Raw genomic sequence first — 22,307 nt, 5'->3', positions numbered from 1 at the left:
AGGCAAGGCCGCATGCATGTCTGGACCCAGGCTAATGATTTCTAAGCAACAAACAGCCCTGAGGCAGGGTGGTAAAACACAATATGAAATTAATGCAAGGGAAAGATCTGTTTGGAGAGGAACAAGGTTGCTATTTCTGTGAGGTGGTGGTAGAGGGAAACACAGCAACAAAACACAAATCACAGTCTTGCCCTTGACAGTTTGTGAAGGCTAAAGCCATTTCTTTTACAACTAGGTAAAACTCCCCCACCCCTTCTCTTCTCCAACTTTCATTATCTGGTATCCCAAACTCTGCACACCAGAGTCCATTCTGGTTCAGGTCAAGGACCATTGTTTGCAGTCAGAACTCTGCCTACCAAAGGCATAGAACACTCACAGGAATAGTAAAAGGGGTAGTGCCTAAGTAAATATTTATATTTCAGGGACAACTAGTCAAAGGTTGTGAAATAGCCAGGAGAGTGAAATTTAGTCATTACTGCAACTATCTTGCTTCTGTTTTGTATTTAACAAAGCAGCATTCCTGCTCTGGCAAGAGGGTCTGTTCCTCCAGGCATATCATTTGCCATAAATCAACACAGACACTGATTTAATATTTTGAACTTTTCAAGCACCTTCAGGAGCATCTGAAACAGAAGCAAGAGCCAAAAACTGTAGCAGACCTCATGATGCTGGTCACAATTATTTAGATAGGATTGGGTGGAGAGATTTAAGACGCACTGGCCTTTGGCAGAGGAGCCCATTTCACCACAAAATTGCGATTACACAGTAGTTGTAGATATAGGAAAGAGCATTAAAGCTGCTCAGATGTGAAACGGGTGGGGCAAGTTAGTGACCCTTTCAGCCTTCTCCATGGCAACCTTTCCCAACCTGTCCTCTCCAGGTGTTTTGGACTACAACTTCCATCAGCCCCAGCCAGCACGGCCAATGGTCAGCAGTGATGGAAACTGTTATTTCAGAACATCTGGGTGGCACCCTGGTTGGTTAAGACTGCTCTTTGGCTACACTCATTTTAGCAACAATGCAGAATTTCAAGTTCGCAAATGTGCTAGAGGCCCATATTGACAAAGATTTGGGAGATGGGTGCAATCCCTACCCCAAAAAAAGTTGGGAGAACTTTCCTTTACTTTGGCATGGGTTGAGCAAGACAGTGCTCAAATCTGCCTCTGCCCTTCTGCCCCAATGTTGAGATGCTGGCAACACTGGACTTCTCATTCCAGTTTCCAGTTCTCCTTCTGAAAGACGAGCTCCACAGCATCATTCACATCGTGCACAACGTGAGAGGCCTCCACCAAGGTTGGATCGAAATGGAAGTCCCGGTGTCCATGAAAGACAGTCTCCAACATGTTCTCGTTGTGGTCAGCAGGCACATCTCCCTGGGGATTGTAGACCCCAGTGCAGACCAGTATGGACTGGCAGCTCTCTGCAGAGGTGATGGACACACTGTGATCTCTTTGCATCTCAACGTGTTCCTCGCTTTCTGCTGCCATTGCAGTGACACATACTTCATCCTGAGCCTGGAGGTAACGGTTGTAGAGGTTTGCACCATAAATGTCAGCCATTGGGTTGTCTCTGTAAGTAGACCCAAAGGACAAGGGAGGAGAAAACAAGGTAAGAGTCAAGGTTATATAGTTAAATTTCAGTATGCGGATGATACCCAGCTCTACCTCTCTTTCAAATCAGAACCAGTGAAGGCAGTGAAGGTCCTGTGTGAGTGCCTGGAGGCGGTTGGAGGTTGGATGGCGTCTAACAGATTGAGGTTGAATCCTGACAAGACAGAAGTACTGTTTTTGGGTGACAGGAGGCGGGCAGGTGTGGAGGATTCCCTGGTCCTGAATGGGGTAACTGTGCCCCTGAAGGACCAGGTGCGCAGCCTGGGAGTCATTTTGGACTCACAGCTGTCATGGAGGCACAGGTCAAATCTGTATCCAGGGCAGCTGTTTACCAGCTCCATCTGGTACGCAGGCTGAGACCCTATCTGCCTGCGGACTGCCTCGCCAGAGTGGTGCATGCTCTGGTTATCTCCCGCTTGGATTACTGCAATGCGCTCTACGTGGGGCTACCTTTGAAGGTGACCCGGAAACTACAACTAATCGAGAACGCGGCAGCTAGACTGGTGACTGGGAGCGGCCGCAGAGAACACATAACACCGGTCTTGAAAGACCTACATTGGCTCCCAGTACGTTTCCGAGCACAATTCAAAGTGTTGGTGCTGACCTTTAAAGCCCTAAACGGCCTTGGTCCAGTATATCTGAAGGAGCGTCTCCACCCCCATCGTTCTACCCAGACACTGAGGTCCAGCATCGAGGGCCTTCTGGCAGTTCCCTCACTGCGAGAAGCCAAGTTACAAGGAACCAGGCAGAGGGCCTTCTCGGTAGTGGCGCCTTCCCTGTGGAACACCCTCCCACCAGATGTCAAAGAGAACAACAACTACCAGGCTTTTAGAAGACATCTGAAGGCAGCCCTGTTTCGGGAAGCTTTTAATGTTTGATGTATTATAGTATTTTAATATTCTTTTTGAAGCTGCCCAGAGTGGCTGGGGAAGCCCAGCCAGTTGGGCGGGGTATAAATAATAAATTTTTATTATTATTATTATTATTATTATTATTATTATTATTATTATTATTATTATTATTATTATTATTATTATTATTATTATTATTAAATTTGGGCTGAACTTAAATTTTGAGAATTTAGACCCATCTAATAACAGCATCCATGCTGTACCTCCACTCCCATTTGCCAGCAAAGGGACCACACTCTAGCCTCCCCTTAGCAGGGAAAAGAGTTCAGTAAGTTATATGAATCCTTCATCCTGCTCTGTGCCAATGTGCAGCTGCTGTGGCCAAGGTCTTCCTCTCCCAAGCTCAAGGAAGAAGAGTTGCTTACCCAATAGCATACAGCTGGCGGAGAGGGGATGTCCAGCCCCAACTCTCCATCTGCTGCTTGATCACATGTTCAGCATAGCGGTAGGTGACAGTGCTGGGCTTGCCTATCAAGGCCTCATACTTCAGCTCCTTGCCAGTCATTTTCTTGTAGATGTTCTCTAAGCACACAAGAAAGGTGCCATGGCCAAATCTGACCACAAAGAAAGAAAAGCGCAAAAAGTCAGCATGCATACTCCTAGGAACATGTGGTGGCACTGGATGAATACAGAGGATAAAAGTACCCAATAGGAAATGCGGGTAAGATGGCTATTCCTCAAGTATGTCCTTTAATCAAATAATACAGACATGACTGCAGAATTCTATGATCGCTTTTGCACCACCCCTTGTTACTGCTCTGCTCTGCTGCTATGGAAGAAAGGCCTATCCCTCCATGGACTGCTGCACAAATTCCTGACCCTTTGTTGAGGGACGTATTTGGTTAATCTGGCCCCAGAGTCTTAAAAGTGTGTTCCTAACATTAATGGGGTTTCAAAAAAGTTTTCTCGCATTATACAAAACAAAACCAAGCTAGCCCTAACCTGTAGTAATTTGACCATTGTGAGGTTACATTTAGAACCTCTTGTTATGGACTGGAGCTAGACTCCACACTTAAGGATTTCTTCTCAGTTCCTTTTAGTTTCCAGAAACAGTCAATTTTCTTAGTCTGTAATAAATAATAGTAGTAGAAGTAGTAGCAGTAACAACAACAACAACAACAACAACAACAACAACAACAATAATTTATACCCTTCCCCAGCCACTCTGGGTGGCCTCCAACAAAATATTAAAATACAATACAAAATACAATAATGCATCAAACATTAAAAACTTCCCTGAACAAGGCTGCCTTCAGATGTCTTCTAAATGTCAGGTAGTTGTTTATCTCTTTGACATCTGGTGGGAGGGCGTTCAACAAGGCGGGTGCCACCACCGAGAAGGCCCTCTGCTTGGTTCCCTGTAACTTGGCATCTCGCAGTAAGGGAACTGCCAGAAGGCCCTCAGCGCTGGACCTCAGTGTCCGGGTAGAATGATGGGAGTGGACACGCTCCTTCAGATATACTGGCCCGAGGCTGTTTAGGGCTTTAAAGGCCAGCACCAACACTTTGAATTGCACTTGGAAATGCACTAGGAGCGAATGTAGGTCTTTCAGGACCAATGTTATGTGGCCTCGGTGGCCGCTCCCAGTCACCCGTCTAGCTGCCGCATTCTGGATTAGTTGTAGTTTCTGGGTCACCTTCAAAGGTAGCCCCACAGAGAGTAAGAAACAGAGTAACAGCTTTATTTATATAAGATGTTCTTACAGAAGTGGCTCACTCGATGGCTTTTAGCTTCTTGGCAAGTGGGTTGTAGTTGAGTACCAGGAAGGTGAGAGGCGAGTTTGCAGGAAGGTTGGAACAATGCAAAGGCACTGGAGGAGTCAATCCAGCACTCCTATTGACACATTTGCACTGCACAAGCCTTCCCACAAGTTTACCTCTCTCTCTCTCTCCTTGGTAAGTAGCAGCAACCCAGCTGCCAGGAAGCTAAGCGCAGCAACTTAAGTAATGTACCTAGAACATTGGCTCCCAAACTTTAAACCACCCCCCATGTCCACTTGGAAATCACTGTGTCTTGGTGGACCACTTAATCATTTATCTACCTGTTACAGCTATTGTAACGGACTGTGCTAGATGCTATATGATCTTTAACTCCATTTGTATTGCTTCTTTTATCTTATACTGCATTGTATTGTTCTACAATTTGAATTCCACAGAATGCTATATACAATACAACCATAAAATGCAATTCAAGAAAGAAGCAAGAAAAATGCAATTGACCATGTTTGCTGGGACTGATGGGAATAGTAGTTCAACAACATCTGGATAGCCAAAGGTTCCCTGCACCTGATCAAGCTCATCCGAGGCAACTGAGCAAGGAGCATAGGAGCATATTCTCCAGTGAGGTTTCCTGCAAATACGGGGCAGGGGGGGGGGAGATAGAGAGAGAGAGAATACAGAATGCCAGCAAGAGATCTCAATAGAACCTTTGTATCACCTTGGCATGTTAGCTTCTGCCATCCACAAGAGATCCATGTTGCAGGCGAGGATAGGTAGATGTGGGTATGGAACAGAAGTCAACTCTACCCCTAGGTTCCCATTGCTCAGGAGTACATCAATGATCAGTTGCAGGCAGGTCTCCCACCTGACTGGCTCCCCAAACAGAATCACAGCTAGAGATTGACAAAGGCAGTGCATTTTCAAAACAGTAGTATATGCCTGTACATCATAAGACATAATAACCCCATATAAGAATGAACTCACAGTGGGTTACATCTGAGTAAACATCCTTTGCAAACCTATCCCCATCTACTTGGGTCCGGGACTAGGTCATTTTAGCTGTATTTTTGCAATATTTTTTGTTTAAAGTTGTCTGTTGTCACTTTAGTTTTCTGTACACCACTGAGAGATATTTTTATATACTGAGCAGTATAGAATTCATATAAATAGACAGACAGATATATAAATAGACAGACAGAATGATCTACTCTGGGCAGCCCAGCCAAGATTACAAAGGAGCTCTCATATAAAATTTGGAGCAAATTGAATGGGGCTTCCATTTATTTGCCACATATTCCTATAGATGTGACTAAAAAGAGCAGGGTCTGCATTAGATACTGTATGTGAAAGCCAAGAAAAACGGGGGGGGGGCAGGACACCCCCCAATATTGCAGGAACCCCCCCAATTTTCTGTCCCCCCCCCAAGGCCTTCACAACTCTACTCCACATTACAAGGGACAACTCTGTTTCGTCCCCTGATGTTCTTTCAACAACAACTGGGGAGCATGAAAGCATTATCAAAGTCATCATGCTAACAATCCTTTGCAATACAGTGGATTCTAGGATATGCAGAATTACTCATCTTTGCATTCTGTCTTATTTCTTCTTTTTTTAAAGTTGATAAAAATATTTAACCAAACAAACTAACAATGGCACATTGTTCTGCATTATTTCTGTGCACTTATAATTGATTTGCCCCCAGCCAGACACCAGAAGTGGAAATGAACTTAGATAAGGAGGAAAAGCAACCTGGGGATGGAAAATTTGCACTGGCAGATGTGAAAGGTCAAGCATGTTTTCACACTGCCTGCTCTGCCTTCACATCAGTTTGAAAACGTGCATCTGCCAAGAGAAAGCCCACCTAAGCCCAGGTGAGCTCACAATGAAACACTTCAGAAAGAAAACAATGCACTTACCTTCTATGGTGGGGAAGTCAGCAGGTGGAGGAGGCTGTCAAAAGGGAGGGAAGGGGAAGAGATATTAGTCAATTTGTAGTGTCAGAAAATGGGTGAGGTTTGCTCAAGAGCGCAATGATACTTGGTATGTTATCCAACTGTAATATCATAAGGTGTCTGTTTGTTTTTAGGAAAAGGAAAACAAAATTGAATATGTGTCCGGTTTTTAAAGAAATACGAAGCCATTAAAATAATTTCCCCCAACTGTTTTATTCTGCTAATTTGCAACCTTGTAGAACTCGTCTTTGGTTTTTAACCTACACGGAGCAAAGGGCAACTTTGCACAGAAAAATATCCTACCGACAAGAGTTCTATATTGCTGTTTTCACAAGAGATCTTGGTGGGGATACTATGTAAAATATTTGTATTACTACAGAGCTGGAGAAGCTCAGGTTAGGGGGCCAAATGCCTCTCTGTCTGTCCCTTGGGATTCTCAAGGCACATACCCCACCCAACCATGCCCCTCACCAGCTTCACATCATGCCCTTGTGTTTCTTCCTGGCTGGAATATGCCCTTGGTAATGACTTGTGTGCCTGGATGGAGGATGGAAAGGAGTATGTGAAGAAACTAACTACAAAGGTAATATTTACATTAATTGTTTTGCCAACTGCTGCCTCTGGCCCTGCCTATCACTGGCCTGTGACGCCAGGAAGGTGGCCTAGATGGAACAGAGGTGCTTGGGCTAAAAAAGGTGTTTCACCCTTGTTGCACAGGAACTTTACTACCAGAGCAACTATGGAAAAGTTGAAAGTAGGCAAGAGAACACTTAGTTCTGCCAGGGGGACACACCACACAAATGCTCTCTTTCAGTCACACTTTGCAATACTCAGGTTAATACTTGCCAGCTCTTTTGGCCTCCGACTTTGATCAACCATATCCAGCAAGGGAAATGCCCTCCTCACATCTTCAATGGTAACAACGTGATGGAATCCCAGGCTGTTTCAAATGGTTAAGGAATAAAGTTGTCAAGGGCTCTACAGACTTAAGGGTAAATTGTCAGAACTAACCCAGGAACTAACTTAGTAACAGGAACCCGCCAAATCCCTACTGTTGGGCAGCAATCACATCTTGATAGATTCACCACTTCCCTGTGCTGATCAGAAGGTCAAAGGCAGAGCAAAAAACAGCACTATATATTATTATTATTATTATTATTATTATTATTATTATTATTATTATTATTATTATTATTATTATTATTTTTATAACCCACCTTTCCTCCAATGAACATAAGGTGGTGCTAGGCCTGGGCGATATATTGATAGATCGCCCAGGACTGGTATCAGGAACAGACCGCGATGTCGGCTTCACTCAGCAGTATATCGCTGGTGAAAACACCACCAATCCTGAGTCCCTCTGCTAGCAGCGTACGCTAGAGTTCCTTCCTCCAGCAGTGCTGCTAGAGGGACACAGGAGTGCTGAGTGAAACTGCCATCGCACTCTGCCCTCATGAGATGCAATGACAAACAAGCTGTATCAGCAAGGCATCAATACAGCTTGTTCCTCCCTCTGCATCTTTAAACTGCTTGACTCAGGAGTGTGCAACTACCCCAACCTCAGCTGAGCAGTTAAACGAGCCAGGAGCCTGCAGCCCAGCACTGGCTCCCATGAGCTGCTGGCAGGGTGGGGGCTCTGTGAAACTACTCAGCTGAGGGGGGCGCAGTTAAAGGAGCCTTGATGCTCTGCCTGCTCATGCCGGGACTGACTCAGCTGGGGAACAGGAACCTTCCCAATCCCCAGCTGAGATGCACAAACGAGCTTTTGCCCAGGGTCACCAAGTGAGCCTCATAAGGTTCGAACCTGTTACGATATTGAAGCAATGCAGCCGCGAGCTGCTGGTAGCTTGAAAGCAAAATATAATGGGAATGTTGGGACTGTTCCGTGGGAAACAGAGGGACAGTCTATTCACAGTGCGAAGCACCGGAATTAGCTCAGAGTGTAATATGAGCTGTATAGGAAGTACAGCATGTGTTCGTTCTCTCTTGACTGCAGGAGTATGAAGAGCAGTCGTGTTTTTTGTAACGCTGCAAAGACAGAAATAAAGGCATGTAAATACGTTTCTGTCTATCTCTTTCCCCTGCCAGGGGGGGGCAGGAAAGAGAGTTGTGTTCCTCTCACGCTGAGAAGGATCGCCTATCGCGACCTCTGCCTGAATCTTGCTGGGGAATGCAGACAGGGAGGTCAACAGGAGATCAAGCCGGGTGCCTGGGAGAGTTGCCAGTTTCTCCTGATAAAGGCAGTCCACCCACTACACAACACTGGTTCTTAACACATTGCTAAGAAAGAGAAAGGAAGATTAAAAAAATAAATCTGAAGGCAGCAAAGGATACTCCCTGGCATTTTCCTCCACAGGACCCTGACCACACACAAGCACACATTTGTCATGGAACTGATGGAAAAGACGCAGAGGACTGTGGGACAGGATCACCCATTCGGGAGAAACCTGGAGAAAGAGAAAGGTCAGCAGGACAGTTAGATTACCCTTTCCGAATGCAGTATTCCGTATGCCAGGCCCTTTATCCTCTAAGCTGCCAAAGCCGCTAGCATAGGTGACACCACTAGATTAATCTGGCAGGAACATCAACACCCGTCGTCCTTCTCAGACATTAAATACCAATAAGATCTCTTGAAAGTTACCTTGGGTAGGGACATGTCAGAAGAATATATTTAAGCTTGTCCACAGTAAAAATACAATGGACTGGAAATATGAGTGTGCAAGAACATACACAACTCATATGCAATGAGTGTGCAAGAACATACACAATCCATATTCATACCCTAAGTAAGGTCCACACAAAAATGACGCTCATCTTATTATTTAACATTGCATGAATGTGTGATTTGCCTTCATTAGAAAGCGTTCTAAGTGATGTCAAGTAACGTTAAAGCTCCGTGTGTCCTGTTTGATCTGCAGAGTCATCACTGAAGGTTATAGTCATCAAGCGACAAGCATGGAGGGGTGAGCAGGCTCCCCATCCCAGTATTAAAGGTAGTCAGGCTGGGGAAAACCTCTGTCCAAGAACTTACAGCCAGACCCAAACAAATGCTCTATTTAATAAACTTCTATTCACCTTGTCAGGTAAAGCCTTACTTCTAACAAATGGGTAGCAACTTATGGAAAGAGTCTAAGCCCTACAAACTTACTTTCTGTGAGGATCCCCCACAAAATCTGCATTCAGGGTCACATCACGTAAGGTCACAGCATACATGAAAGCAACCTTATACCACTTTAAGTGACGGCTTTCCCCAAAGAATCCTGGGAACTGTAGTTTGTCAAGGGAGCTGGGAGGTATTAGGAGATGCCTCAGAGTTATAATTTACAGCACCCTTAACAAACTACAAATCCCAGGATTGTTTATGGAAAGCCAATTCTGTTAATGTGGCCTAACAGTGCTTTAAACGTATGGTGTGGAGGCATGTGATCATAGACTCACAATTTAGACACACCAGCAGCCAGTGACCCAATATAGAACACAGGTGCCTTCAGTACCTTAAATCCAAGGGCATCAGACAGTTCCTCAGCCTTGCTGTTGCGAGAGCAGTTTCCAGCATTGGTTACAAATGCAACCGGCACATGGAACCGACCTTTTGAATCTGTTAATTTCTGAAAGGCCTTCTTAGCAGCAGGAATGACTAGCCGGCCCCGTAAAAGCACTCCATCAATATCAAAGAGGAACCCAAAGGAGGGAGAAGTTGTCTGTAGTGGAGAAAGATTCAATGATGCTATTTAGGAATAACAAGGGTAAGGAGGAACAAACAATAACGGCTCTAAAAGGACCATCTCTTCCCAAGGAAATATAAGACAAGAGATTATGTTGGCATTTCCAATAATTTATTTATGTAACGTATTTCCATCTCACCTCACCATATGCTCAAGACAGTATATAAGAACACTGCTTAAACATAACAATAAAAAGCTTAAAAATGTACAAGTAATACAACAACACCCCCCATCCTACGTCAGTAAATTCTCAATAATCTGTTGTCATTACTTCCCAAAGACCTTCCCCAAAAAGTAGGCTTTACTTGACTTTTTACTACTACCATACTACTACTACTATAATAATTATTTATTTATAGGCTGCCCAGCTGACTGGGTTGCCCCAGCTTCCAACAAATTAGTTAGGAGGCTTCAAACAAATTATAAAACCACAGTAAAACATCACACATTAAAAACTTCCCTATACAGGGCTGCCTTAAAGGAGAGGGATGATATAATAAGCTCCTGAGGGAAATCATTCCACATCTGCAAGGCGACCACTAAAAGGACACTGCTCAAGACAAAGCCCTCAAAGGTTATCTTAATAGGCAAGTGGTCTCATATGGAGAAAGAGGCATCTGTGATATCACGGTTAACAAACCTGGCAACTGAATGTTACAGAATGGTCATCTACACCCACAAGCTACTACGAACACAAACACAACTGCAGAACATCTTTGAATCAGGGTACGGTAATTCATGGCTGATGTTGCCAGTCTGGAAGCATTGCAGGAGTTGTATGAACTAATAACAAGAACAGTATTAGGAACACTGTAAGTTAAGAAGAGAAATGCACTTCTACTCAAGCCCTACTGAGTTCAATGAGTCTGACTGCCAGGCAAACATCGATAGCAGTGGTAACCAAACTTTCTTCACCATGGACCACTTGAACATTACAGATGGGCTTGGTGGCCTTAATTATTTTTATGCCTCATATAGCAATTGTAATGTGCTGTACTTTGTGACTGTAAATTGTGTTTTAATTGCTTCTTTTATTTCTTGTATTTACAATCCATAAAATTCAAATTCCAACATATCTGCAAACAAGCAGAGCAACAAGCAAGAGAAATTCAGAAGCTACCAAAGATCCGTGTGAATTTGTAAAGCATTTAATAATTGCCTAAACGTGAACAATGCGGGCACCAACCAGAGAATTCCATAGCCTAGAGCCACCACTAAGGAAGTCCTGTCTCTTGCAATTATAGAAAGGTAATAATTAGCCTTTTTAGTTGCATATGTGTAGATAAACTGATGAACAATGAAGTTCATTAAGCACTGGAGATCTGATGATTTCTATGAAATTCAGTCAGCAATCTAGCCACCTTTCAAGCAATCTTCACAGGCAGCCTCACACCCAACACACTGCTTGCAGCCTAACTTGCAAGTTGCCAATGTTTTGATCTCACATTGTCGTGCATTACAGCTAACCTGTAGCACCCATCGCATTTCACGAGGGAAGATGTACCGTAGTTATTAGGGATGTGGTTATTTCTTGGGACATATAATCAGCACAATCAAAACACTCCACACTGCTTCGTCCATTGCTTTAACTTAGATGTGCTATCAGCAAGCAGCACTGATGTAAAACAACACTCTGAAGAGTGTATGTGACAGAGAGGCTTCTTAACTTTTTGTTAACGTGGAAAAACCAGCTGACGAATCGAAAATCGAACACGTAGGTTGGCTATTTACCAGGCAACTTTCTTCACTAAGGTCTGAGAGTTCCCAGCACAAACAACTCCGCCATATGCTAAAAGCCAGTATTCCCCCCAATCCCCGCCGCCGCAACAACAACAAAGGCAGCCTGGGTGAAAGGAGACGCGCGTGAGAAAAGCAGGCCAAGGGACAGGTAAGCCCGGCGCAGGTGCCCGGCTCGATCTCCTCCCGGGGGTGTCACAAGACAAGAGAAAGTGACGGGAGGACACCGAAGGGCGCGCGCGCGCACAGGGAGGAGATCAGGAGGGGGTCCTCTCTCACCTGCCGCGCCCCGCAAGTTCTCCCCACGGGACGGCCTTGGCTGCTGCTCCTGCAGGGGCGGCTGGCGGCGCCCCCCCTGCGCGCCGCAGGCAGCCACCCCCTCAGCGCCGCTCTGCTCACATGGAGCGAGCAGCACACAGCCATCCGCCCGCCGACGCCTGCTCCGGCTGGGGCGCCTCCTCCAATCAAGGCGACGGCCGAATTCCCGCCTTCCTCCCCTTGCTTCCTCCGCCCTGCCAATCGGAGCACCAAGCCTGCCGGTCACATGGGACGGCGGTGAGGGATGGGACCCGGGTCGGAGGTGGAAGGAACTACTGTGCAGTTCCCAGTTCCGGCGCGGAGGGAGCCGCTGGCGCGCGTGCTGTGTCCGCCGAGGCTGAGGGGGAGCCTTGCCTATGGCCGCTAGGAAGATAGGCAGGAGCTCCAGCGCGCCTGTTTATTTTATTCATAATTTATTTTTTAACATTTTATCACACTGCTTGTGCGTAAAAAAGATAAAACAATAAAATCAAGGCATTTCTTTTAAACCATACTTTGAAAGCATACAGAAGTTAAATAGATTACAAATTCGCAGCAACTTTTCCAAGCATTTGGGTGAGCTTGTCTGAACAAGGATGTTTTTAGCAGGTGGCGAAAAGAGCACAGCGAAGGTGCCTGCTTTACCTCAAGTGGCAGGGAGTTCCCAAAGTATAGGTGCTTTCCCATCTCATCTTACAAAGGATGGAAGGAAGAGTATATAGGAGTAGCTAACAGTTGCAGGGTGAAGGTCAGATGGGCCAAAGCTCAGAATGAGTTCAGGCTTGCAAGAGAAGTTAAAAATGATTTTAAAGGGTTTGTTCAGCTATATTCAAAGCAAGAGAAATGCCTAAGTCTTAACCCAAAAGGAAAGCAGCACCCAGCCTGGTGGTAACAGATTAAAGTATTCAAGGAGGGAGCAGCAGTCCAGATAGGAAAATAAGTGGTATGGGAACACCTAGCTACTTTCAAGGAATTCAAATCTTCAGGGCCTGATGAGCTGCACCCAGTGGCGTAGCGTGGGGGGTGCAGGGGGGCCGGGCGCAACATCTGGGGGTTAGGGTTAGGGGGCGCAAATCCACGGGTTAGGGGGCGCAAATTACTTGCCTTGCCCCGGGTGCTGACAACCCACGCTACGCCACTGGCTGCACCCAAGGGTACTAAAGGAGCTTGTGGATGTAATTTCAGAGCCTGTGTCTATAATCTTTGAGAATTATTAGAGAACAGGTGAGGTCCCTGCAGGTCAAAGGTGGGGGGAAAGCGGGGGGGAAAGAAGGCCCAGACAACTATTGACTGGTCAGCTTGTCATCAATACGAGGAAAGGTCCAAGAACAGATAATTGAACAGTCAGTCTGTGAGCGCTTAGAAAAGGGCACTGTGGGAATACTGTGGGCATAGTGTATATTGATTTCAGTAAAGCTTTTCACAAGGTATCCCATGATATTGTGGAGAAGCTGATGTGAATGCACTGTAGATAGCTCTTGCCTCTACCAGATTCACTTTTCAGATGTTCAATTCCAGTATTCTTCTAGCCTACCAGAAGAGGTCACTTTTGTACTACAGGAAAACAATGAGCCAACTATCCATTACAACAGCTCTGATTAGCACTTTACTGGTGCTATTTGGCTTTAAAATGCTAAAATGTACTAATTCCACCACCACACATAAACTTCCTTTACAGTCCCCAGTAAATTTTACATGGATGCAATTGATATTGCTATGAAAAGGGTATCAGTCCAGAAAGAACGGTGGGAGGGAACTGGCCATAGGCAAGGTTGTTGATTTTACATTTTTTAAAAATAATTATTTTTATTTGTTATTTGTTTTAAAAATAGATAAGCCTGCTTTTATTCCAAAACAAAAACGCTAAGAGGTATATACTGTAATAATGTTTTTCTATTGTGCTCTGTTTTTCAGACAAACATTTAGTAAACTGGGGACAAAGTCCAGCTCCTTAAAAATGCTGTTCATTTCAGCAGCAGTGATTTAATTGTTTCATGGTACAATCCTATACATGTCTACTTAGGAGTGAGCCCCATTGAGTTCCACGTAAGGTTCTTTATAGAGTAAGTAAGACTTGCTTCTTAATAAACATGCATAGGATTAAAATGAAAGAGGCTTAAACATTTCTTAACTTTGGCTGGAAAGTGCCCTGGGTTTAAAAGTTTTAATTGTGGACAAATAATGCTGATTACAAAAACATATAGAATTTCCAAGTAGATTAATTTCACACCTGAAGAGTTCCCAGCTCCAGGGGTTCCAGATTAACCACTTCCTACCTCAAATTGAACTAGAATTCTGATCCTTACTTTCTTCTTCCTTGTCCACAGTAAGGTTATTTCAACCTGTCATTTGATCCCAGTTCATTTAGAACAGGGGTGATGGTTAGCACATTCGGCTTGGCTTAATTCCATGTAGCCCTCTGCTGAATATCATGGGGGTGGCAAAGAAGGGGAAATGCGGGGACAGGGAATGACAGAAAAAGAGAAAAGGCAATGTCTACACACCTTTGCCTCTATTCCTGCCCACCTTTGTTTTGGGCAACTTCTGCCCACCAGTGGCACTTCTCTCCCCTCCAAAAGTTTTCCCCCCCTTTAATGGGGGGGGGGGTAGAGTTCCCGACCCGTGTTCAAGAAAAAAAAAATATGGTAAGAAATTCCTACTTTTATTGCAAGCCATTAAGCAGGGGACTTTCACCAGTACCATCACAATGTCAGGTCTTCAGACTAGGAAACACTGTGAAATTAAGATGCAGCCCAAGACTTGGTAACCCTATTGAGGTGCATATATTTTCCTTGTTGTTACTGAAGCATTCAATTCAGCACACACTGTCTTGAGCATTTACTGCCCATGGATCACATCAATAAAAAGAAATGGAATTGGCATGGGGTAACTCTCCTCTGAGGCTCCTAAAATGCTGATCTGGAATGGCTCCTTTGATGTCTGAAGAAGCGGCGGGGGTGGGGGGTGGCTCATGCTATACTCGAAGGGTCAGGCTGATTTCATTCCCATTACTCCACATGACTAATGTGGAGTTCAGCCTTCTCAGTAATGGAGGTCGGGGCCACTGAGAGAAGGAGCATCATTCTCTGCAGAGTGATTGCATTTGGAGGAGCTCTCACAAATCATGGGCATTCTGTACCTGATCACAGAACTGCCTCCCTGTAATGCCGGGGAAAAGGAGATTGTATTTATTTATTTTCAAAAATAACCTGACCCAGTGAGGCAAGATATCATTTTGAAAACACAGCCGAGGAAGATAAGCAGTCAGGCGATCACCATTCTCGCGGTAGAGTGGCTTAATACAATATGGCTGGCAAAACCCCGCGGGTGTACTTGACAATATAACTTTCAACCTTGCTGGGCTCCAAAATTATTGACTAACGGGGACAAAGTGCCTTGAGGAGAAAGAAATAGCAAAGGACACACAGCATTCTAGAAACATCCAAATGAAGCAACACTTCATTGAGTCCAGGGTGTCAGTTCCCACAAACCATTGTGCTGTGGTTTCCACTTCTGCATGACCAGATTTTTACACTACAGTGGAATCACCTGTAGCTGGGAACCAAGTGGGATTACATGGTAATCTCTCATGGAAGAAAGGATGGGAACCAGAAGGTGGGGTATAGGGGATTAACCATATAATTCACCCAGTCTACTTAGGCTGTGAATGCACTACAGGTATTTTTAAAGCATGTTCAAAGCACATTCCCCCCCCTCTCAGAATTCTGGACCTTGGAGTTTGTTAGAATTGTCCAGAATTCTGGACCTTGGAAGTGTAAGTCAGGGAAGGGTAAATAATAGTGCCTAACAGTAGCCTTAAAAGTTCCACAAATTTGGACAAAAGTAAAAAAAGCTCAACAAATTTGGTTGTTTCCCCCCCCCCCAAAAAAGCTCAACATATCTTCGCTTTTTGAAATATGGCAACCCTAACTTTAAAGACCTACAGGTACCTTTTCAATGCATCAGGAATGTTCTGAAATAAAAGTGGTTGCTAGTAAGTTCAATCAATCAGTTCTGTCTTCCTTGCTCAGTTTTGAGCATTTCAGCATAAAGATACAGACAAAATGTAAACAAGGAACACATAAAACAAATCCACATTTCACTAACCCAAAGCACGGCATCTTTGGTTCTGAAAAGAAGTCAGTCTCGATGAAAACAAATAGGGCAATCCAGCTAAAGTTGAGATTCGTATGTAAGTAGTAGTCATGCTGCTCTATAAAAGAAGCTAAGATCCCAACCAATCAGGAGTTTGGCATGGAAGGAAAGGTAGAGACAAAAGGCCATCTCCCAACAGCTAACGGGCACAAGTCTAGTTTTGTTTACTCAGTTGATAGACACATACATAGAACCCTAGTTCTTAGATTGGGCCAGAGAGCTGGGTGTGTGTTAGGTTGGTGTATGTGTGTGGAAGATCCTGCTCTTTAGATGGGCTAGACAAAAGCTCTTTTCTACCCATTGATTTCAATGAAAAAACATATGCTTAACTCCAACTAAAACCAGTGGGGTTCTGAATGCCAGTTATCCTTAATTTCTAAGTGATGTACATTAAGATTGCAAAAACATACAGTGAATAAAAGCAAGTGCCTGAAGTTCAACATGGAGGGAACCTATCTGATTCTCCTAAGAAGGAGTTCCAGAGAATCAGGACCACAATACTAAATGCACAGCTGCTGGTAGATACGAGTCATGCCTCTGAACCATGGGTGACCTCTAAAAGAGACTCCCCTGAAGATCTCAGTGATTGGGCAGGGATATAAAGAATCCTTGAGGTATCCTGGAGCCAAATTGTTAAGGGTTTTGAAAATTAATTAATTAATAATCATAATCATAATAGACCATTGAACTTGGCCTGGTAACACGTGAGCAGCCACTACAAACTTTTAATCACCGGAGTCATGTGTTGGCAGTAGGTGTCCCCACCAACAGTCTAGCCACAGCATTTTACACCAGCTGGAGATTTTGGATGAGGTCCAAGGATAATTCCACGTTTTCCTTGCTAATGTTATATAGACCTACCAACAACTCGTTTTTATATAGATTTTCTGCAGTTCCTTGAGATTGGTGTGTATAGGTGAAACAGCTTTCAATTAATTCCTCCAGTTCTTCTGAGATTTGGGATAAAAAGAGAAAACTCCGGTTCCTGCTCTATTTCTCCCTCTATTATGTTACATTCATGCACAGCTGCTCCAATTCAGCAAGAACAAACTGCACCCATAAGCAGCTGCCCGCAAGCACTGCCAATGTCAATCTGGAAGTATTTGCCATCTCTCCATCATGATGCTCAGCTGATTCCTATGGCACTAGCTGGATGCATCTTTGGTGCAAATGAAGCGGCACAACAGTCAATTACACATAACTTGTTTCCCAAATCTACAGCAGGATCGGGGTCACTTGCTTTAGTGTAGTTTGTGGTTTCAGAAAGGTCAATAATTTATTAGTTACTTATTTTCAAGGTTTATACCCCAACTGTCAGTACAGTAACCAATACAGTTTACAATCAGGATTAAACAACACCACCAACACATTACTCACTAATTATCAGGGAATGTAAGGAAAGCAGCTTTGGAGCGAGATACTTTGTATATAGTAAAAAGAGATCAAGTGGAGTGACAGTAAACAGGGGCAAGGGCAGAGTCAGTCCCACACCCTTTTCCCTTTTCTTATTACTCTTAACCAGAAATTGTAGGCTCTTTAAAGCAGGCATAGGCAGACTCTGGCCCTCCAGATGTTTGGGACTACAATTTCCACCATCCCTAGCTAACAGGACCAGTGGTCAGGGATGGTGGGAATTGTAGTCCCAAACATCTGGAGGGCCAGAGTCTGCCTATGCCTGCTTTAAAGCCCTTCTACTACTACTGAGTTACCTCATAAGGCACTGCAGCCCTGACACTGAACTGGTTGTTCCCATAGAAATGGGATTGTGTGTAAGACTTGGTGAGTCACAGACCCCATTCAGTAACCAGTGGTGACCCACTCAGTAATCTAACTTGCTCCGGTATAGTGACTGGTATTATTATGTAAGAGCCACCCTGCCTGTTATAGAGAGACAGTGTGGTGTAGTGGTTAGGGTGTTGGACTAGGACCTGGGAGACCAGGGTTCAAATCTCCGCTCAGGTTTGAAGCTTGTTGGGTTACCTTGAGCTGGTTACTGCCACTCAGCCTAACTTACCTCACAGGGTTGTTGTGGGGACTAAATGAGGAGGGGAAGAACCATGCCCACCACCTTGAGCTCCTTGGACAAAAAAGGTGGGAGATGAAGTCTATGAATAATAAATTAAAATAAACACCCCCCCCCAAATTTTGTCTCTCCCAAGCACAACCTCATTTTATAAGGCAGAGAGCAACTTCAAATGTGTGCACACTGAAAGAGATTGATGCAAATAAATAATTAATGATCAGAGTTCCCACCCAACATTGTTTTCTTTTCCATTGTTTTGGTGTATTAGTGTATTCTGTGGACCCCTGTACCTCTGCTTTCTTTTCCTTCCCATTGAGTCTGCTTACCTCATAGCTATGTGTAAGGAACTTTTATGTACAAACACAATGTTTAGTGATGGGCATTAGATTAGATGGCTTTTTAGAAGATAAAGGGAAATCCATCAAATATAGGTTTATCTAGTAGCAATGATGGCCAGATAGAGCTCATCTCTATCTGTGTTCCAAAGAAGCATGCTGCTAATTAACAGGTGCTAGGGGACGCGGGTGGGACTGTGGGTTAAACCACAGAGCCTAGGACTTGCTGATCAGAAGGCCGGCGGTTTGAATTCCCGTGACGGGGTGAGCTCCCGTTGCTCGGTCCCAGCTCCTGCCAACCTAGCAGTTCGAAATCGCATCAAAGTGCAAGTAGATAAATAGGTACCATTCCGGCGGGAAGGTAAACGGTGTTTCCGTGCGCTGCTCTGGTTCGCCAGAAGCGGCTTAGTCATGCTGGCCACATGCTGTACGCCAGCTCCCTTGGCCAATAAAGCGAAATGAGTGCCGCAACCCCAGAGTCGGTCACGACTGGACCTAATGGTCAGGGGTCCCTTTACCTTTACCTTAGGGCTGAATAAGTGGGGAAAGCAGGATCTCAATGTCCTGTTTGTGCACTGCCTGGAGACACAATTTGGCCTGCCACTGATGGAAACGGAATTAGATGAGCCTAGGTCCACACCAGCAGTGATTTTCCTACCACCAAAGGAAACTCTCTGCTTGCCTGTCTTATAAAGAGAAGCGGTGTATAGTTGTTTTCTTGATTTGGGGATGTCTACAGTGACAAAAGTTTGATTTCCCTGCCTTACGGGTCTTGAGATTACACTGTTTACATGCCAAGACCAGGACCAAGTTACTTCAATTTGCCTAATCCCATCTGCTTTGTTTGCACTTTAGCAGATCCACTACATCATAATTCCATGCCCACTGCCACATATATACTACTAAATCTGTAGCTCCATCTTACCTTATGGTCTAACTCACTCTCCCCTTCCATGCTATTCTGAGATGTGAATCAGCCATTCCTCTTCCTGCCCTGCTTAGCTGATTTGCATAACACATTTTGATTGGTTGTATGGAACAGTGATTTGGGTTTGGGTTTTTTAAAGAAGGATTATTTGTGTAACAATCATGTGCATTAGTTACCACAATGACTTACATACATACCCATAGTGCTTTTTTTGGATAAGTAGTATCAAAATCACAGAACATCAGATTGTCAGCTTGCTGACCGTACCATCATTCACACGCATAAATTTGTAATAAACTTACTTATTATGCCAAAGAAAAAGAAGTTTACTAACATAGGTTTGGAGCAAGTATTTAAATTTCAGACGTAAGCATAGTTATGATTTTAGAATGTGTGTATTCACATTGACATTTTCCCTTCGAAAGTATGTGTAATACACACTGCTTCATTTATTTATGAATTCTTAAATTTCTGTCTTGCCTTTCCACACTATGCATCCAAGGCAGCTAGCATAAAATTTAATGCAATCAAACTACAAGATAATAAAAACAAATATACCAAAAACATGTAGAAAGAACAAATATTCCACCCAATAGGCCAGAGACCTGTCTCAACAAGAAGGTATTTGCCTGGCAGAGGAACACCATTAAAGAGAAGAGACGGATTTCCCTAGGTTCCAGAGCCTGGACGCAGCCACTGAGAAGGCCCTCTCTTGTGTTCTGCCAAATGTACCTCTGATGTTGGCAGCACACAGAGAGGCTCCCATCCCAAATATCTGAATTATGTAGGCAGGTTTCTGTATTTTGGAAATGGCTATTTAATTTGCTTATGTAGCTTGCATTTCCTTCCTTGCAAGACCTGAAATGCCAAAACTCTTGAACAAATCTGTGCAATCACCATTACTGCTGTAAACAAAATGTGTCAGTTTATCTGAAGAGCTTGTATATTTGTATGTCACATCGTTTTCAAAGTCAAAACACTGCTATTTTTTGTTGATTTTGGTGGATTTTGCTTAGTGATAGTTGCAATAGTCCTAGAAAGGATTCAATGTTGGAAGAAGAAGAAGAAGAAGAAGAAGAAGAAGAAGAAGAAGAAGAAGATCCTCATTGGGAAATATTTAGATGCAGTTTTTGTGTGTGAACAGATTTGTGTAGATGATTATGTTACAAACTTCAAAACAGCTCACAATTAGCAGTGGCAACATTTATTAGATTATAAAATTGAGTGTTTTAAAACCTATTGAGTGATAAAGTCTTCCCAGTTAAACAACCAGCAATTTATTATTATTATTTTACAATGCAATCCTATGTAGGTCTACTCAGAAGTAAAGGCTACTCAGCTCAATGTGGCTACCAGTAATTCCTTTTTTAAAAAATAAATTTTATTACAGTTTATAAAGAAAAATACTAAAATTATTGTCACATATTTCTTTTTTTGGTCCAAACTAAAACCTTAATCCAGAGTCAAAAAAAAGAGAAAGAAAGAAAGAAAGAAAGAAAGAAAGAAAGAGGAAGGGATAACGGAATAGAAAAGGAATTGAAGGAGAAAATGAGAAAAAAGAGCGAGAGAAGAAAGAAAAAAGTTCAGAAGCTAAAGAATTTCTGATTCTTCATCTCTCCACTATATAAATATTATTCATTTCATCCACTTCAGTATACCTAATAAACACCTAATAAAGCCACTCTATATAAAACATCATCTTCAATCCTCAGATCCAAATGTCATTATTTCTTTTTCTTTTTCATGCAAAGTCTATGACAGGTTTCCAGTCTTTAATAAATGTTAACAATGTGACTAAGTCCAAGATGACAGGGTCGTCTTAGAAGAGAGATTCTTCATTTTTTGACATATAGGAAATAATGTCTCTTCTAAGTCAGTTACCTGCAACAATATGTGAAAACACTGCATAAAACGAAGTTATTTTTCTTCAGATTGGGTGTTTTATTCATGTGCAAATATAAGCAGACTTAAATCAATTAATTAAATACAAGTCATAGATTAACTGATTAAGATGTTTTTAATTGGATAGCTTACAATTATCAAGGATGTTTATTTGTTCGTTTCAGATTAGCATCCTGTGCGGGGTGTGTGTGTTGAATTCTGCAACTGATAAACAATGCATATTAAAGGAATAGTTTGCATAATCTGTTTCGTTTCTACTAGTTATGGAAAAGGGCAAAGAGTGAAGCATGGCACCAAAGCAAATCTGTGGTCTTCCAACTTCCACCACCCCTCATCATTGACTTGGGCTGAGGCAGTTAAAGTCCAACAATATCTGAAATGCCACAGTTTCCTTATTCCTGTACTGGAAGTTCTGCCAAGGTAGTTGAGATTCCATAGCTCAATCCTATAGTATACCATATTTTTCGCTCTATAGGACGCACTTTTCTCCCTCCAAAAATGAAGGGGAAATGTGTGTGCATCCTATGGAGCGAATGCAGGCTTTCGCTGAAGCCTGGAGGGCGAGAGGGGTCGGTGCGCACCGACCGCTCTCGCTCTCCAGGCAGCTATCCGCAAGCCTTTGGAGTGCCCCGAAGGCTTGCAGATAGCAGCCTGAAGCCCGGCAAGTGCAGCACCAATTCCCACTGTGCTCGCCGGGCTTCAGGCAGCTGTCCACAAGCCTTCTGAGCGTGGCAGGAGTTCCCGCTGTGCTCAAAAGGCTTGCGGATAGCTGCCTGTTCTGGGGGCTAGGGTCGGGGGAAGCTTGGGCTTCCCCCGCCCCCAGCCCCGCAAGCTCCGGGAGTGGCGCTGAGGTTGTGCGCAATCTTGCCACCACTCCTGGACCTGTTCTGGGGGCTGGGGAAGCTTGGGCTTCCCCTGTCCCTAGCCCCGCAAGCTCCAGGAGCGGCAGCAAGGTTGCATGCAATCTTGCCACCGCTCCTGGACCTGGGGGGGGGGGGGAATAATTTTATCCC

The 22,307-nt window shown here is 43.9% G+C and overlaps 1 protein-coding gene across 3 annotated transcripts; it reads right to left on the bottom strand.

The window, feature by feature from the left end:
* Positions 1–1,104: 1,104 nt before the first annotated feature.
* HDHD5 (haloacid dehalogenase like hydrolase domain containing 5) lies at positions 1,105–19,471 on the bottom strand. 3 transcript variants are annotated; one of them, XM_081210329.1, is made up of 8 exons: positions 19,390–19,471; positions 9,687–9,893; positions 8,527–8,639; positions 7,039–7,132; positions 6,157–6,190; positions 4,959–5,133; positions 2,887–3,075; positions 1,105–1,569 (listed from the first exon to the last, which is right to left on the bottom strand). In XM_081210329.1, the coding sequence occupies exons 1-8, from the start codon at positions 19,417–19,419 to the stop codon at positions 1,209–1,211; spliced, it is 1,203 nt and encodes a 400-aa protein (XP_081066455.1). In that variant the 5' UTR covers positions 19,420–19,471; the 3' UTR covers positions 1,105–1,208. The 3 variants fall into 3 exon arrangements, with proteins under 3 accessions (XP_081066455.1, XP_081066456.1, XP_081066454.1); XM_081210330.1 differs by having other exon boundaries at positions 9,687–9,890; positions 19,390–19,434; XM_081210328.1 differs by lacking the exon at positions 19,390–19,471 and adding an exon at positions 11,934–12,095.
* Between the last annotated feature and the right edge of the window lie 2,836 nt (positions 19,472–22,307).

The sequence above is a fragment of the Podarcis bocagei genome (genome assembly GCF_964188305.1).
Source record: "Podarcis bocagei genome assembly, chromosome: 10".
In the NCBI taxonomy this organism is placed as follows: domain Eukaryota; kingdom Metazoa; phylum Chordata; class Lepidosauria; order Squamata; family Lacertidae; genus Podarcis; species Podarcis bocagei.
This window is presented reverse-complemented; position numbering and strand designations above follow the sequence as displayed.